The 16,127-nt window shown below is 66.1% G+C and overlaps 2 protein-coding genes across 5 annotated transcripts in view; one reads left to right on the top strand and one right to left on the bottom strand.

Annotated features, from left to right (window-relative positions):
• Ppp1r13b (protein phosphatase 1 regulatory subunit 13B) overlaps window positions 1–3,859 on the top strand; it is a 77,892-nt gene extending 74,033 nt beyond the window's left edge. For both annotated transcript variants that reach the window (XM_048362649.1, XM_048362648.1), the window contains 2 exons: window positions 1,160–1,359; window positions 2,785–3,859. In XM_048362649.1, coding sequence (XP_048218606.1) covers window positions 1,160–1,359; window positions 2,785–2,826 — 242 coding nt within the window. In that variant the 3' untranslated portion in view covers window positions 2,827–3,859. The remainder of the gene's footprint in view (window positions 1–1,159; window positions 1,360–2,784) is intronic.
• Zfyve21 (zinc finger FYVE-type containing 21) lies at window positions 3,770–16,103 on the bottom strand. 3 transcript variants are annotated; one of them, XM_048362671.1, is made up of 8 exons: window positions 15,905–16,103; window positions 7,121–7,171; window positions 6,786–6,954; window positions 6,251–6,326; window positions 6,084–6,175; window positions 5,647–5,700; window positions 4,408–4,547; window positions 3,770–4,302 (listed from the first exon to the last, which is right to left on the bottom strand). In XM_048362671.1, the coding sequence occupies exons 1-8, from the start codon at window positions 16,040–16,042 to the stop codon at window positions 4,267–4,269; spliced, it is 756 nt and encodes a 251-aa protein (XP_048218628.1). In that variant the 5' UTR covers window positions 16,043–16,103; the 3' UTR covers window positions 3,770–4,266. The 3 variants fall into 3 exon arrangements, with proteins under 3 accessions (XP_048218628.1, XP_048218629.1, XP_048218630.1); XM_048362672.1 differs by lacking the exon at window positions 5,647–5,700 and having other exon boundaries at window positions 4,408–4,550; XM_048362673.1 differs by lacking the exon at window positions 5,647–5,700.
• Window positions 16,104–16,127: the final 24 nt, after the last annotated feature.

Genomic DNA, 16,127 nt, shown 5'->3' with positions numbered 1-16,127 from the left:
CAGCCACAGCTGCTTCTCACTAGATCAGAACGCCGGCGTTTCCCCTAAGGACCGCCTCTCGTGCTGCCGCCACTCCCGGCCACTCAGCAGGCTGAGAGAGGGAGGACCGGACTGCAAGGCCAGCCGAGGCAGGAAAACTGACACTTGTCTCCAAAGTGACCAGCAAAGAGCAGCGCTGCCTAGGTGCTGGTGGCTCGGCCTGAAATCTGAGGACCACAGTTCAAAACCAGCCCAGGCAGAGACGTCCACGAGACTTCCGTCTTCCGTTAACCACCCAAAAACTAAACGTGGAGCGGCGGCTCAAAGTGGTAGAATGCTAGCTTGAGCAAAAAAAGCTCAGGAAGAGCACCCAGGCCCTGAGTTCAAGCCCCATGGCTGACAAAAGTGAAAGCAATGTTGGAAATAGGGCTCAAGTGGTAAAACTCGAGCCTAGCAAGTGCAAGGTCCTGAGTTCAAACCCCAGTGGATGGGGGTGGGGGTGGGGGTGCCTTCTAGGACCACATACCTCTACCTCTCGAGTCAAGATCTCAGTCAGAGCCAGGCACCAGCGGCTCACGCCTGTGAGGATCGCGGTTTGAAAGCAGCTTGTGCAGGAAAGCCCGTGAGCCTCCTGTCTCAACTACAAAGGAAAACAAAGCTCAAGTAGCACGCCAGCCTTGAGCACAAGAGCTCAGGCCCAGCTCTTAGGCCCAGAGGTCAAGCCCCAAACTGGCAAAAAACTAAACTTTCAGTCCGCTGTCCACATTGATGGGCTCTGCCGATGTGGATCCAAACGACGGCATACAGGTCAGAGCACTGGACAGAAACTGCCTGTTCCGAACACCCAACACTCTTCCTCCACCGCGAGGACCCACCTCGGGAGAAGCGGTTTAGAGCGGGGGGGGGGGGGGGGGGGGCGCAGGCTCCGCGCAGACACCAGCTGCGTCCTCCCAGGGAACCCGCCGGGTCTGGGGGCCCGTCCTCCACCCACGGGCTGCTGTCCTCTGGCCAGGCAGGAGCGGTGGCGCTTCCGGCCGCTGGGCAGCAGCGGGCAGCACGGCCCCGCGCTCATCCCAGCCGTCAGCCTTGGCAGAGGCAGGCGTCTCCTGTCTCTTCGGGGGGCTCCTCCCTGTGAACCGCCTCCTCCTGCCAGGCACGGACTGTTGCTCTTTGATCCTAGGGGTGCAGGAGAAGTTGGGAGTGATGAACAAAGGCACCGTCTATGCCCTGTGGGACTATGAGGCACAAAACGGCGACGAGCTGTCCTTCCACGAGGGGGATGCCATCACCATCCTGAGGCGCAAGGACGACAGCGAGACCGAGTGGTGGTGGGCTCGTCTTGGGGACCGGGAGGGCTACGTGCCCAAAAACCTCCTGGGGGTAAGTACACGGGGTGCCGTCGGCTGGCCTCGTCAGCACGCGGGGAAGTCACGGAACATCACGCGTGGTAGGGCTCTGCTGGAGTCCAGAGCAGGAGCGCCCCCGCCTCCAGGCACAAGGCGAGGCCCAGGCAGGAAGCCGGGAGAAGCCGAGCACCGGCCAGGGCGGAGGGCTTGCTCAGCTGGGCTTCAGAAACCAACCAGGCACTGTGCCCCCCCCCCCCCCCCCCCCGCCAAATCCAAGCTGCTCAGGAGGCTGAGATAGGAGGATCATGGTTCAAAGACAGCCTGGGGTGGAAGGTCTGTGAGACTTGTCATCCAGTTAATCACAGAAAGAGTTGAAATGGTGTAGTAGCTCAAATGGTAGGGTGCTAGCCTTGAGCAAAAGGAGCTTGGGGACAGCACCCAGGCCTGGAGTTCAAGCCCCAGGATTGGCAAAAAAAAAAAAAAAAAAAGGAAAGAAAAACTACCTAGGCCATGCGCACACTCACACCAATTTAGAATTTTCCAGTGGGGAATAATGGTGTACACGTGGAACTCTAGCGCTCCGGAGGCTGAGGCAGGTAGAACACAGTTCTAGGCCAGCCGGGGCTACAAATACAGATAAAGTCTCTAGTTGGGTAGGGAGAAGGGGCAGAGGGGGCTGCCTCTTCTCCCCTCCCGAGTACCGTGGTAGGGCTGGCAGACGGCCCTCCTCCACTTGACAGTCCTTTCTGGACACCGATGCCTGCGCTCGGGGCTTTGCCCCCATGGGCCAGGAGACAGTGATATTTTAGGGTTGTTTTTTGTTTTGTTTTTTTGCCAGTCCTGGGCCTTGGACTCAGGGCCTGAGCACTGTCCCTGGCTTCTTTTTGCTCAAGGCTAGCACTCTGCCACTTGAGCCACGGCACCACTTCTGTCCGTTTTCTATCTATGTGGTGCTGGGGAATCGAACCCAGGGCTTCATGTGTGTGAGGCAAGCACTCTTGCCACTAGGCCATATTCCCAGCCATGTTTTAGGGGTTTTGGTTTGGTTTTGTATGTGCTAGTCCTGGGGCTTGAACTCAGGGCCGGAGTTTGTTCAAGGCAAGTGCTCTACCACCCTGAGCCACAGCTCCACTTTATAGACTTTTTAGTGGTTAATTGGAGGCAAATCTCAGACTTTGCTGCCTGGGCTGGCCTCAAACCACAGTCCTCAGGTCTCAGCCTGCTAAGTATCCAGGCTGACAGGCCAATGGCACTGGCGGGGCTGGGGTTTTCGGTCGTATGGAGTGTTACTGGGGAAACGGGAACAGGATAGTCAAGGGTGGGCAGGGAGCCTCGCTGGAGGGGACCGCTAAGGCAAGGCATTGGGGAGACAAGCCTCACCTCGGGGCAGTGCTAAGGGAGAGCAGGCCCGTGCCCGCCCGGCGGCGTCCCTGTCCTGACTGTGTCTACTGCCTTCCAGCTGTACCCACGGATCAAGCCCCGGCAGCGGACGCTCGCGTGAACGTCCCCCGGAGCACCGTCTCGCAGCCTCCCGGGAACCGCTGGAGGGGGTTCCGCAGCCCCCAGAAAGGCCAAAGCGAGGGTGGCCTCATGGTGCTCATTTCAGCAGACAGTGTCCACAATGTGAATCTGCACCTCCCGGGGGCCCTTCCTCCAGCCTCACGTTACTGAGGGAGGTACTTCTGCCTCCAAAACAACTGAATTTTGCCAATTACTGTAAATCCAAATAAATATCCAGCTTCCGAAACACCCACCCATGTTGCCCGTAAGAAGTCCTGTCATGCCATCACCGCAGTGGCTGCCTCCCCTGCCCGAAGCTTCCCCCGCTAGCCGCCCTCCGCCCCAGCCCTCGGCCGGGGGCCTCCAGTCTGACCCCCCCCCCCCCCCCCACTCCTCACCCGGGGCAGGCCCCGGGGCCGCCTGACGCACGTGTCCCCTGGGCGGGCAGATGGCGCGTTCTGCCTCCGGCTGGCGCCACACACAGCCAGTCCCCCCCCCCCCACGTGGGCACACGCGCCTCTCGCTGCGCAGGTGGGGCTGGCCTCAAAGATACTGGAGCCTGGGCAGGGAGGGGCCGGGCGGGGCGGGGCGGCCACACCCTCACCCCGCCCAGCCTCCAGACTCCACGCGAGGCAGCGCTCACCGGGGCTGACTGCGCAGACGAGGTTTTCATACACCAACATGAGGGTTCAGTTGAGCTAGAAAGGTTTCCTCCTCATTCACTCGAGCCCTGGGCGTCGCTCCTCATGGCGTCTTGTGTGGTCCGCGCACGCTCAGTGCACGCAGCGCCCGCTGTCGGCTGTCCAGGGCGGCACCCGGTGCGCCCGCCCCGCCCCGCGCACGGGCAGCGGCGCTCCCACCCCCGGCTTCACGCCCTGTGTCCCCGAGGAAGATACCCAACGCAGACACGCAAGATGTGTGGACAGTGGGCCGGAGCCTGGCGGGTACTTTCAAAATAGGTTTAATTGTACGCTTTATGTACAAATGGCTGTACAGTCATCTTAATAAAAGTGAAATCGTAAGTAAAAGGTAGACCGCGCGGCTGGTGGCTTCTGCTTGGTACCTATCCGAGGACTGGCCATCGCTGGTCAGTGACAGCCAGCGGGCAGGCTAAGGCAAGTGCGGTAAACGGGGTGAACAGCCAGGGGGGAGGGGCCCCACCCTCCCGTAAGCCTAGGGACTCGCACAGACGCGGGCGGTGTGGGTTACGCTGGAGACGGCTTGGCAGAGGGGAGGTCCGTCTGCCCTGCGCCTCGCCGAGGACCAGCGGTGTAGGGCGCCCCCTGAAGGCCGCGAAGCTGCTGGTAGCGTTGGGGAGCTGTGGACGTGGTGCACTAGGTGAGCGGACATGTTGCTTGTCCAGTGCGCGCTCGCCTTTCCCGCGACAAGGCCCGTGGCGCTTAGCTGAACCCGGCCAGGTGCGCTCCGCGCGAGGAGTTAGTTACTGATCCCGGGACTCGAGGAGGAGCTTGGCGGCCTGCAGGGCGACCACGGATGAAACCACAACGCACCACTGGTCCTGTGCTGCTCACGGCTGAGCCTGAACGCCTCTAAGCCACGGGCTCCCCCCACCCCCCCGTACCTTGTGCATGGCGGCCAGCCATGCTGCCGCCTGCCTCCTGCTGGCATTCACGTCCTCTGCAGCCGTCAGCCTCAGCTGGGCTGTGCCCTCTGCCCCTGGCACGCTGTACTGCAGACACATGCCTGCGACCCGGGCACCGCCTGCTGGAGGAAGGAAATGAGGCCCGGGCGTCCTCACGTGGCCCAGACACCCACCTGCCCCGGGCTGCTGGAGGAGCAGCCTTGTGACCCGAGCGCCGGCCCCTACAGCAATCTGGAGCTCAGAGAAGGCTGGAGACACCCAGGAGCCTATTCCAGAATCACCTAGAAATTCCCACCCCCACCCCCCGTCCTGCCATCCGCAGGACCGCCGAGGGCCGTGCGGGTGGGGAAGCCAGCTGAGACAGCAGGTCGACGGCCCTGGTCCCTCCAGTTCTGCTCGTAGAGGTCAGAGACCACAGCCGACCCCTGCTGCGATCAGCGAGAGGGAACAGACCCCGATGCCAGAGAGGACCCCGCCCCGCCGGGCACCATCCCGGGCCACAGGGAACCCACACAGGCCGTCCTGAGAGGACGTGGCCCGCACGTCTGGACTCCAGCCAGCCGTCCCCGTCACCACACCACGCAAAAGCCCCTGCGCAGCGCCCCCAGCCACACCCGAGGCGCCCCGAGGCCGTGGGCCGCCCGCCAGTGCGGGGAGCGCGGGGAGCACGGAGCCTGCGGCGCACTGCGGCGCTGCACTCGGTCCCGGGGAGCCCCCCCGCCCCGGCACACAGGGCTCCGGGCTAAAGCGGAGCGGCCAGGGCCACGACTCCCCACTCTAGGGCACCCACCCTGCAGGCACAGCCAGAGGCCTCCCTGGACCAGCCCCTCCTTGGGCGTGGGCGGCCCGGGCAAGGGGCACTCCCAAGCCCCCCTGGCCGGGGAGGTGGGCAGCGGAGGGACCTGCCCTCCACCCAGGCCTCCCAGCCCCGCGGGCACCCCGTGGGCAGGGCCGGCCTGGCCCCCTGCCTCTCCTTCAGGAGGCGGGAACCCCGAGGCGCCATGGTGGAGTGAGCTGGCCGCGCGGGCGGTCCCCACGAGCACCGTGCCTGCCGGGCTGGGGACCCGGAAGCCGCCGGACCCTGCCAGGGACGGAGCACACGTGCTTTGCCGGGATGCGCACTTCCACGTGACAGCCCATTTACGGGACCAAAGGAAGCGGCGCGGCGCTGCACAGGGACAGGGCGCTTGGCCGGGGCGCGAGGAGGGCGAGGCTGACCTTGAGCGGCGGGGGGGCTCCCCAGGACGCTGCAGTAAGTGGGAGAGTCTTTTTCTACAGCAGGAAGAAAGACAGCCAGTGGAGAGAAAACCGAGAACCAGTCAGAAATCAGCAAGGTGCGTTAGGGCAGGCGGGTTTTTCGGGGCCTCCTGTGGGTGTGGCGTCGGCTGAAGAGGGCGACCGGACCCAGAGCTGCTTCCCGGGCGCGGCCCGGGCCACAGCGGCACGGGCGCCGAGCGCTGCCCCGGCAGCGGCTCTCCGCGTCTCAGCTGTGAGCGGAGAGACGGGCACGACAGGAAACGCGTGCACGCACCTGCCGGGCCCGCTCGCCAGGGAGCTGAGGCCCGGACGCCACACAAGGCCCCAGGAGAGCAGGCCAGCTCGCCGGGGCCGAAGCCTCTGTCCCCAGCCGCGCAGGGACGCACGCGGCCACCTACCTCCCGGGGCGAAGCCTTCCGTGACCACCTGCACCGTGGAAATGCTGGCGACTTCAATCTCATGGTGGCCGTCCCCATCCAGAATTAAGCATCTGTACCAAGTCAAGGAGCGGCAGTCACATGACTGAGGCCTCCCCCCCCCCGCCCCCCAGGACCCCGGCTCTCACCTCTGGTTGCCGGAAAGACGACAAACCATCGTTTCGGGTTTCCCCGCGTTTCCCAGAGTTACGAGGAAGGTGGCTCCTAGAGCGAAACGAAACGTCCACCCGTGAGCTGGCGCCGCCCGAGCACGCGGGGGGACGGGGGGACGGGGGGCGGGGGGGGACGGGGGCTTCGCGCTGGAGAGCTTGCCGCGCAGGCTTCCATCCCTCAGCACCACATACACAGGAGAGGCTGGAAGCGGCGCTGCGGCTCACGTGGGAGCGCTGGCCTTGAGCCAAGAAAGAGCAGGGACGGTGCCAGGCCCCGAGTTCAAGCCCTTGGCCTGGCAAAGAGCAAAAGCAAGGGACAGCACCCTGCTCCCGCTGTCCCTTCGGCTGCGTGAAAGGTTGGCCGTGGAGGGAGGGCTGGGAAGGGAACATGGCGCGGCCGCCTGCACAGCTTCGGCGCGCTGACAGCCATCGATTCGTCTAGAAAGGGGCCGCGCGGGGCGGGCGCGGGCCAGGGCGCCGTGGCCGCTGCCCACGCGGGGGCCGCGCTTACCGCTCAGCAGCACCTTGAGCTGCTTGTCGTAGAACTCGGCCTCGCGGTGGGACACCAGCGCGCACTCTGCGCACTGCCGCACGGGGTCCACAAAGCACATGCGCCGCAGCGGCACCTTCTGGCTGCAGCACCTGTCACAGAAGCACTTCCCACACCGGCGGCAGTGGTGCTGAGCGCGGGGGGGGGGGGGGGGGGGGGGGGGCGCGTGAGCAGGGGGGGCGCCCAGGCCCGCACCCCACTCCCGACACCTCGCCCCGAGGGCAGACCTCCGTGGGGTTCCCACCCTCGGGGCTCAGCCCCAGAGAAACTGCCCCCCCCCGCCCCCAGCAGCTCACCTTCCTGGTGAGAAAGTCGAACTTGGTGTCACACTGCATACACCTCGGGCACTAGAAGAGAAGGCCAGCGCGCGTTAGAGCCAGCTCCGCTGCTCGGGGAGCCACTGAGGCAAGTCACAGCGGCTCCGCAGGCTCCCGGGCGGGGGGGGGGGGGGGGCCTGCAGGGGTCCCCCGTGGGTCCTAGCCTAAGGACCCAGCGGCCCAGGCCGCGCAGGGCCCCGATTTCCTGCCGCCTCCCTATCCCAGTGCCTCGGGCCATTTGGATGCCGGAGCACAGGCGGCCTGCTGGCTGCTTCTGTGCGGGGGGGCCCCCCCCCCCGAGCCCCACCAGGGGTCCGGACACTCCCCAGCAGCAGCAGGCTGTACCGAGGGGGCAGGGGCGGGGCGGGCAGGACACGGGGCGAGGCCGGGCTCCACAGACAGCTGGCGGGAGCTGGGTGCCACCTGTGCACGGGGCGCGCTCGCTTGGGACACGGTGGGGGGGGGGACGGGGGAACGGGACGGGGACGACCATGCTGAACCCGGGGCGGCTGAGGGCGGCCCGCACAGTGGGGCACACGCCGACGCCCCGGGAGGAGCCCGTGAGCCCTGGCTGGGGGGTGGGGGTGCCAGCCACCGAAAGCCTGGCCATGAGAGCAGGGTCTCCTACGGTGACAGCGGTGGCAGTCCCCAGCTCTGCGCTGGCACCCCGCCTGGCACCAGAGAAAAGGCCTCCAGCCACGGAAGGGCCACAGAAGCAGAGCGGCGGGGGGGGGGGGGGGGGCAGGGCAGTGTCGGGGACCGGCCAGGGCAGCTGGTGGTGACTTGGGAACAAGAGTGAGGTATGACCCACACTGACGAGGTGTTGGGATCAGGAGCTTCTGGGAGACGGGGGCTGAGGGCCCCACTGAGCCTCTTGGGGGGGGGAGCCCCACTCGGCCTCCTTTTGCTTCGGTAGGAAGGAAGGACAGACAAGACAAGGGGGTGGGAGGTTTTTTTCTTTTTGAGTGGGGCGGATCCAAGTCCTCGTGCATTCTTACATCGGTCCCACAACTGGCCTTCCCCCACCCCCAGGGTTTAGCTTCAGTTCCGGGCGGTGCTTGGGTTTGAACTCAGCCTCTAGCCCTTTTAGTTTTTCTTTTATTGGTGCCAGGGCTAGGGCTTGAACTCAGGCCTCGAGATGATTGTCTTGCACAGCTAATGCTCTACCACTTGAAGCAAACATCCAGCTCCATCTCCAGCCCTTTTCAGAGCTAGTGTGTGTCTGTCTATTTGCTTGTCCGTACTGGGGCTTGAACTCAGGACCTAGGCATCATCCCTGAGCTTTTTTGCTCAAGACTAACACTCTAGCACTTGGGCCATAGCTCCACTTAGGGCTTCTAAGAGTCTCATGGACTTGGCTTGATCCTCAGATCTCAGCCTCCTTGCCTGGCTAAGACGGCAGGCACAAATCACCAGTGCGCAGCTGGTGAAAACACAAAGGTTGCCTTGTTATTCCACGTGGTGAGAAACGGGGCTCGCTCCCAAGTACTACCAAAAGAAAATGTCTCAGAAAAAACAGGATTAGAGATAGCCACATCAGGACAAAGCCAAACCAGAGTTCAGATCGTTTATCAGGGGCTTTTGCCTCTCTCCTCCCAGGAACAGGTGGTGCTGCCGCCAGGCTTGGTTGGCTCCTGGCTGGGTTTGTTGGCTGCTGGCTGGGTTAGTTGGCTGCTGGCTGGGTTAGTTGGCTCCTGGCTGGGTTAGTTGGCTGCTGGCTGGGTTAGTTGGCTCCTGGCTGGGTTAGTTGGCTCCTGGCTGGATTAGTTAGCTGCTGGCTGGGTTAGCTCCTGGCTGGGTTTGTTGGCTGCTGGCTGGGTTAGTTGGCTCCTGGCTGGGTTAGTTGGCTGCTGGCTGGGTTAGTTGGCTCCTGGCTGGGTTAGCTCCTGGCTGGGTTAGTTGGCTGCTGGCTGGGTTAGTTGGCTCCTGGCTGGGTTAGCTCCAGGCTGTGTTAGCTCCTGGCTGGGTTAGTTGGCTCCTGGCTGGGTTAGTTCGCTCCTGGCTGGGTTGGCTCCTGGCTGGGTTAGCTCCTGGCTGGGTTAGTTGGCTCCTGGCTGGGTTAGCTCCAGGCTGGGTTAGTTGGCTCCTGGCTGGGTTAGTTGGCTCCTGGCTGGGTTAGTTGGCTGTTGGCTGGGTTAGCTCCTGGCTGGGTTAGCTCCAGGCTGGGTTAGTTGGCTCCTGGCTGGGTTAGTTGGCTGTTGGCTGGGTTAGCTCCTGGCTGGGTTTGTTGGCTGCTGGCTGGGTTAGTTGGCTCCTGGCTGGGTTAGTTGGCTGCTGGCTGGGTTAGTTGGCTCCTGGCTGGGTTAGCTCCTGGCTGGGTTAGTTGGCTGCTGGCTGGGTTAGTTGGCTCCTGGCTGGGTTAGCTCCAGGCTGTGTTAGCTCCTGGCTGGGTTAGTTGGCTCCTGGCTGGGTTAGCTCCAGGCTGTGTTAGCTCCTGGCTGGGTTAGTTGGCTCCTGGCTGGGTTGGCTCCTGGCTGGGTTAGCTCCTGGCTGGGTTAGTTGGCTCCTGGCTGGGTTAGCTCCAGGCTGGGTTAGTTGGCTCCTGGCTGGGTTAGTTGGCTCCTGGCTGGGTTAGTTGGCTGTTGGCTGGGTTAGCTCCTGGCTGGGTTAGCTCCAGGCTGGGTTAGTTGGCTCCTGGCTGGGTTAGTTGGCTGTTGGCTGGGTTAGCTCCTGGCTGGGTTAGCTCCAGGCTGGGTTAGTTGGCTCCTGGCTGGGTTAGTTGGCTGTTGGCTGGGTTAGCTCCTGGCTGGGTTAGCTCCAGGCTGGGTTAGTTGGCTGTTGGCTGGGTTAGTTGGCTGTTGGCTGGGTTAGCTCCTGGCTGGGTTAGTTAGCTCCTGGCTGGGTTAGTTGGCTGTTGGCTGGGTTAGCTCCTGGCTGGGTTAGCTCCAGGCTGGGTTAGTTGGCTCCTGGCTGGGTTAGTTGGCTGTTGGCTGGGTTAGCTCCTGGCTGGGTTAGTTAGCTCCTGGCTGGGTTAGTTGGCTGCTGGCTGGGTTAGCTCCGGGCTGGGTTAGTTGGCGGCTGGCTGGGTTAGTTGGCTCCTGGCTGGGTTAGCTCCTGGCTGGGTTAGCTCCAGGCTGGGTTAGTTGGCTCCTGGCTGGGTTAGTTGGCTCCTGGCTGGGTTAGCTCCTGGCTGGGTTAGTTGGCTGCTGGCTGGGTTAGCTCCGGGCTGGGTTAGTTGGCTCCTGGCTGGGTTAGTTGGCTCCTGGCTGGGTTAGCTCCTGGCTGGGTTAGTTGGCTGCTGGCTGGGTTAGCTCCTGGCTGGGTTAGTTGGCTCCAGGCTGGGTTAGCTCGGCCCCACCCAGGTAGGTCATCTGCCCCAGGCACAAACCCCAGTTCTGATAGCAGGGCTGGGGGGCTGGGCCACAGCCCTGACCTCCACTGTGCCCTGCGGTGGGACCCTGCTCTGGCTCCCCCTGGCGGCAGGGCCGGGCCAGGAGCGCACTGCCGCTCAGCACTTCCCACAGGGCCCTGCGCCACCAGGCGAATCCCGGCCCCGGCTGTCAGCCATCGCCACCGGCCGGCCGGAACCCCGTGCGTCCCGAGAACGCCCACCTGTCCTCACCGCCCTCCCGGCCACGCCAGCTGCAAGCGTCCACAGCCCCACCCCCCACCCCTTCCACCCGCGCACGCCTCCCACCGTGGAGCTCCCGGCCAGCAGCTCCCCAAGGCCACGGAACAGGGCGGCCTGGCAGGAACTCCCAACACCAACCTGCCTGCGGCCCCCCCCTCCCGGCCTCGCCCTCCCGGCCTCGCCCTCCCGGCCTCGCCCCCTCACTGGCCGCTCCCTAGGCAGAGGCTCTGGGCCCTGGGACCTGAACACCAACCCCCCTCCCTCTCAGCCCCTCCCTGCGTGCTGGCGTCTCTACACGGCTCCGCACGGGGCCTTCTTCCTTGGCATGCATGCACACGCACACACGCGTGCACACGCGCACACGTGGGGGAGGGGGGGTTTTTTTAGACAGTAATCTTTCTGTTGATTTTACTAATGAAAAGAGAAGTGTTCAATTGGTCAACAGCAAGTTACCATGCAAAGAGGTGGGGGGGGGGGTCAGCGGCAGGCAGGGGTGGGGGGGAGGGGAGCCAGCAACACACGGGGGGGGGGGAGCAGTCAGCGGCGGGCAGGGGTGCGGGGGAGGGGTCAGCAGCGGGCAGGGGAAGCAGTCAGCGGCGGGCAAGGGTGCGGGGGGAGGGGTCAGCGGCGGGCAGGAGTGCGGGGGGAGAGGTCAGCGGCAGGCAGGGGGGGTGGGTCGGCTCCTCCCTGGGCTGGGCTGCAGCATGGACTGTGACACAGTTATCTTGGGAGCCCAGACTCCAGCCGTCTGCTGGCGTCTCAGAAGTCCAGGAATGAATGCTATCTCTCGCCGGCCGCAGGCCTCAGGCCCCAAGTGTCCCCACTGTCACGTGGCCTCAGGGCAGCGCCCCCCCACCCCCACCTAGGCCCAGCAGCCCAGCCAGAGGACAGGCCGGCAGCCCGTGACCAGGCGCACAGGCCCGCCCCGTCCACCCCAGCCTCCCCTGGGCCCCGCCGGCGGGCGCCAGGGCCGGGAGCAGGAAGAGCCTGGAGGGCTGTGCCCAAGGCTGCAGCCTCCGCGAGCCCCACCTTCCTCCTGCCCCGCCCCAGGGCCCCCGGCCAGCCCCGAAGGAGCACGCAGGCCAGGGCAGGCACGATCTGAAAAGAGCTCCCAGGCTCCCACCGAGGTCAAGGGAGGTCACCATAAAAAGAACAAGGGGGGCCGGGAAGGCGGCCTAGCGGTAGCGCGCTCGCCTGGCATGCACGGAGCCCTGGGTTCGATTCCCCAGCACCACATATACAGAAAATGGCCAGAAGGGGCGTTGTGGCTCAAGTGGCAGAGTGCTAGCCTTGAGCAAAAAGAAGCCAGGGACAGTGCTCAGGCCCTGAGTCCAAGGCCCAGGACTGGCAAAAAATAATAATAATAATAATAACAGTAAGAAGTTGGTCAGGTCCTGAGTCCAAGCCCCAGGACTGGCAACAACAACAACCAAAAAGAAGGTTCTAGGGCACTCCCCTCCCCCAAGGCTGTAAACAGAGGACACCCCTGCCTCACACTGTGAAAAATTTGTCTTAGGTCCTGCAGAAATCAATCCTTTAATTTTTAAGTGTATTTCGATGTCCCTTTATTGACAGTCATTTTTCAAGGGTCAGAGCACGATCTAACAAATGTAAAATGAGCTCATTTCAAAAACCCACTCATCAGTGTGAGGCCAATCGAGGGGTAGAGGGCCAAGTTCACCCTCCACAGCCACCGGGGCCGGCCCTCGGCCCTCGGCCCTCGGCCCTCAGGCCGACAAGGGAGCCTCACCCTGTCATCTGGAAGAGCTGCCAGCCCTCCCCGTGGCCCAGCAGAGCCCAGTGACACACACGCCAAATCCCCACCCTCGGTCCCTGCGAGCACTTTGGTCCTCAGTGTCAAGTGGAGCAAAGGCCTGGCGCCGCCGGGCCTGCGGAGCAGCGGGGGCCTGCGGAGCAGCGGGGGCCGCGGAGCAGCGGGGGCCTGCGGAGCAGCGGGGGCTGCGGAGCAGCGGGGGCCTGCGGAGCAGCGGGGGCCTGCGGAGCAGCGGGGGCTGCGCCCGGCCCGGCCCTTCCCACCCAGAGCACCCACAGGCCCCTTGGGGCTCAGTCCCGCTCCTTCCAGAGGCCCACAGAGCTCTCCGGCCACCATCTCCCCCTCCCCTCCCCAGCCTGCCCCCCCTTCTCCTCCCCTCCCCAGCAGTGGCTGCCACCTTTACGGCAAGAGGACGGCAAGCCGGGCGCTGGCGGCTCACGCCTGTGATCCCAGCGACTCAGGAGGCTGAGAGCTGAGGATCGCAGTTCAAAGCCAGCCCCAGCAGGAAAGGCCATGAGACTCTCATCTCCAGTGAACCCCCAGAAAAGCGGAAGTGGCGCTGTGGCTCACGGTGGTAGAGCGCTAGCCTCGGGCCGTAATGCCCAGGCCCTGAGTTCAAGCCCCAGGACCCACGAGAACAACCCCACAACAGCCCAGGAGGCCCATCCGGCCGGCGCGTGCGTGGGAAAGAAGAGCGGTCTGGAGGACGACACAGGCGCAGAGCTCGTGCAAAGCTCTGGGCGGACGCCCCTGCACCCAGCCCACGCGGCTGCGTCACGCCGGGCCCCCTCCCCCGTGCGGGCCCCACCAGCCCCAGGGGCACAGACCTCCCCAGAGACAGAGCTGGGTGCCCACACCATTCCCGCAGCACCTGCCCGCCCGCCCTGGAACGTCCTTCGTGAGCCGGCTGAGGCAGGCCAGACACACAGAGGCGGCACCCATGGGGGCGGGCGGAGCCCCTGGCCGCGGACGCCCCACCCGTCCACACCTGCCGTCCCTGGGCAGGAAGTGATCCTGTCTACCCAGCTACTCGGGCTGAGCCAGGCCGCGGGGAGCGCGGACTCACCTCCCGTCCACCTGCAGAGGGGAGGGCTGGAGACCGCCGGGCCACGCCTCAGGACCCGCAAACCCCACTCCACACGGCCCCGCTCTACCTAGACAACGCTCTGGCCTCACCTCGACCTCCGTGCCCCCAGAGGCGTCCAGCCTGGGGCTTTCTGCAAGCCGGGCCAGCACGCCACACGTTCAGCCTTCAGAACGCTAAGTCTTAGCATCCCCGTGGGCCCAAATTCTGGGGCTTTCTTCAGAAACGCTGCATCCTTCCCGGGTGGGCACACAGCTCGCGGCTGAGGGGGCGCTGCGCCCCGCCGGCGGCCAGGCCCAGGGCTCCGGAGTGTGGGTGGAGCCCAGGCCCACGCCAGCTGAGCCAGCAGCAAGGCAAGACGCCGCCCGCGAGCCGGGCCGTGCTCCATCCACGCCCATAGATCGTGCGGGGCCCCATGCTTTACCTGCCCATTAACATCAAAGACTACAGCCAGAGGGTCGGGAGGCGTGGCAATGTGCCGGTCTAGCAAGCCGAAGGCCCGGAGTTCAAACCCAGTACTGCCCAGATAAATAAAGGTGTTTAAGTTTTTAAAAAAGGTTCCAGCAGGAGACAACTGTCTGAAAAGCTGGAGGGAAGGCTGGGCGCCAGGGGCTCGCGCCTGTCATCCTAGCTGCTCAGGAAGATGAGATCTGAGGATCTGAGTTCAAAGCCAGCTTGGGTGGGAAGCTCCATGAGACTCCTATCTCCAGTGAACTACCAAAAACAAATAAACCTGGAAGTAGCTCTGCGGCCCAACTGGCAGCGCGCTAGCCCTAAGCACAAAGCTGAGGGGCAGTGCCTAGCCCCTGAGTTCAAGCCCCAGGCCCAGCGCACACGCAAAAAGCCAGTGTCTCTCGTCCCAACTGCTTTTATTGTAGTAAAATACACGTAACGATACAGCGCCTGGCCAATTTCTTTCCTCTTCTTTGAGACAGACTCGCTTGGCCTTTCCCCTGAGAGTCTTGCTAGTGTGCTGGGCCTGAGTTCCTCCTGTGGCAGCCGCCCCCCCCCCCCCAGCCCTCCCTCTGTCTCCAGGGTCGGTTGGGCCCAGCATTAAGTGCATCGATGTTACATCCAAACCTACAGCCAGGAGGAGGAAGCTCGGGACAGAAGGTGCCAGGGGCCCCAGCGCCCGGCCGGCCAGAGCCTGTGGGGGTCAGGGGTTCGTTGGGGGGCCCTCGGGCCCGGCAGGCCTGTGGGGGTCAGGGGTCGGCTCAGGGCCCCGGGCCCGGCAGGCCTGTGGGGGTCAGGGGCCGGGGGTCGGGAAGGAGTCCGACCCGCACTCGCGAGCTCCGAGGTGGGAGCTGAGGGTTCGGTAGCCGCCGGTTTCGCTGCTCCTCCGCGAAGGCCACAGGCCGGGGTGGGGGGGGAAGGGGGGCTCAGGCCTTCGAGAACTTTCCGGGCCAGGCGCTGGCCGTTCCTGAGCGGGAAAAGCTACTCGGCAGCGCCGGGCTCTGCGTTCGCGCCCCGGCGCACAGGCCGCCCGGGCCTCGGTGCTCGGACGGGACCCCGGCCTCGCTGGGGACCAGGGCTGCGCTCCACCCCGGCGGCGCCCGCGCCCGCGGGGCCCCGCGGCTCGACGACGCCTCCCCGGCCCGGGCCCCGCGCGCCGCCCGCACCCCTGCTCCCCGCGACGGCGGTGCGCTCGCCGACGCCGGGCTCGCGGGGCAGGGGAAGGAGCGGCGGCGGCCGGGCGCCTCGAGAGCCGGGCGGCGGAGCCCGCGGGGGCCGGGGAGTGGGGGGGACGAGCGCGGCGGCCGGGACGCGGGGGCCGGGGGAGGGGACGAGCGCGGCGGCCGGGACGCGGGGGCCGGGGTGGGGGGGACGGGCGCGGCGGCCGGGACGCGGGGGCCGGGGGGGGGGGGACGAGCGCGGCGGCCGGGACGCGGGGGCCGGGGTGGGGGGGACGGGCGCGGCGGCCGGGACGCGGGGGCCGGGGGGGGGGGGGGGACGGGCGCGGCGGCCGGGACGCGGGGGCCGGGGTGGGGGGGACGGGCGCGGCGGCCGGGACGCGGGGGCCGGGGTGGGGGGGACGAGCGCGGCGGCCGGGACGCGGGGGCCGGGGGGGGGGGACGAGCGCGGCGGCCGGGACGCGGGGGCCGGGGTGGGGGGGACGAGCGCGGCGGCCGGGACGCGGGGGCCGAGGGGGGGGGACGGGCGCGGCGGCCGGGACGCGGGGGCCGAGGGGGGGGGACGGGCGCGGCGGCCGGGACGCGGGGGCCGAGGGGGGGGACGGGCGCGGCGGCCGGGACGCGGGGGCCGAGGGGGGGGACGGGCGCGGCGGCCGGGACGCGGGGGCCGAGGGGGGGGACGGGCGCGGCGGCCGGGACGCACCTCCTTGTCCGGGACCCACGGCGGCTCCTCCAGGCCGAACGGGCTTCCGAAGGCGCGGTGCTCGGGCACCATGCGCAGGCCGCTGGGAGAGCGCACCAGCTTCTTGGCGTCGCGGCGGGCCGCCACCACCGAGGACATGTCGCCTCCACCCGCGCGCGGACCCCGCTGCCAGCCCGACGGCACCGGGCGGCGCCGCCCGTCCCGCCCCGTCCGCGCGCACGCG

Source organism: Perognathus longimembris, chromosome 14 (assembly GCF_023159225.1).
Source record: "Perognathus longimembris pacificus isolate PPM17 chromosome 14, ASM2315922v1, whole genome shotgun sequence".
Lineage (NCBI taxonomy): Eukaryota > Metazoa > Chordata > Mammalia > Rodentia > Heteromyidae > Perognathus > Perognathus longimembris.
This window is presented reverse-complemented; position numbering and strand designations above follow the sequence as displayed.

Excerpts from the sequence above, each read along its gene's own strand:
- Zfyve21 (XM_048362671.1), bottom strand. The coding sequence starts at position 16,042 with ATGTCCTCGGTGGTGGCGGCCCGCCGCGACGCCAAGAAGCTGGTGCGC. Across the intron at positions 6,955-7,120 it reads TCGACTTTCTCACCAGGAAG|CACCACTGCCGCCGGTGTGG; the intron begins GTGAGCTGCTGG and ends CCCCGCGCTCAG. Across the intron at positions 4,548-5,646 it reads GAGCCCCCCCGCCGCTCAAG|GCGGTGCCCGGGTCGCAGGC; the intron begins GTCAGCCTCGCC and ends TTCCTCCAGCAG.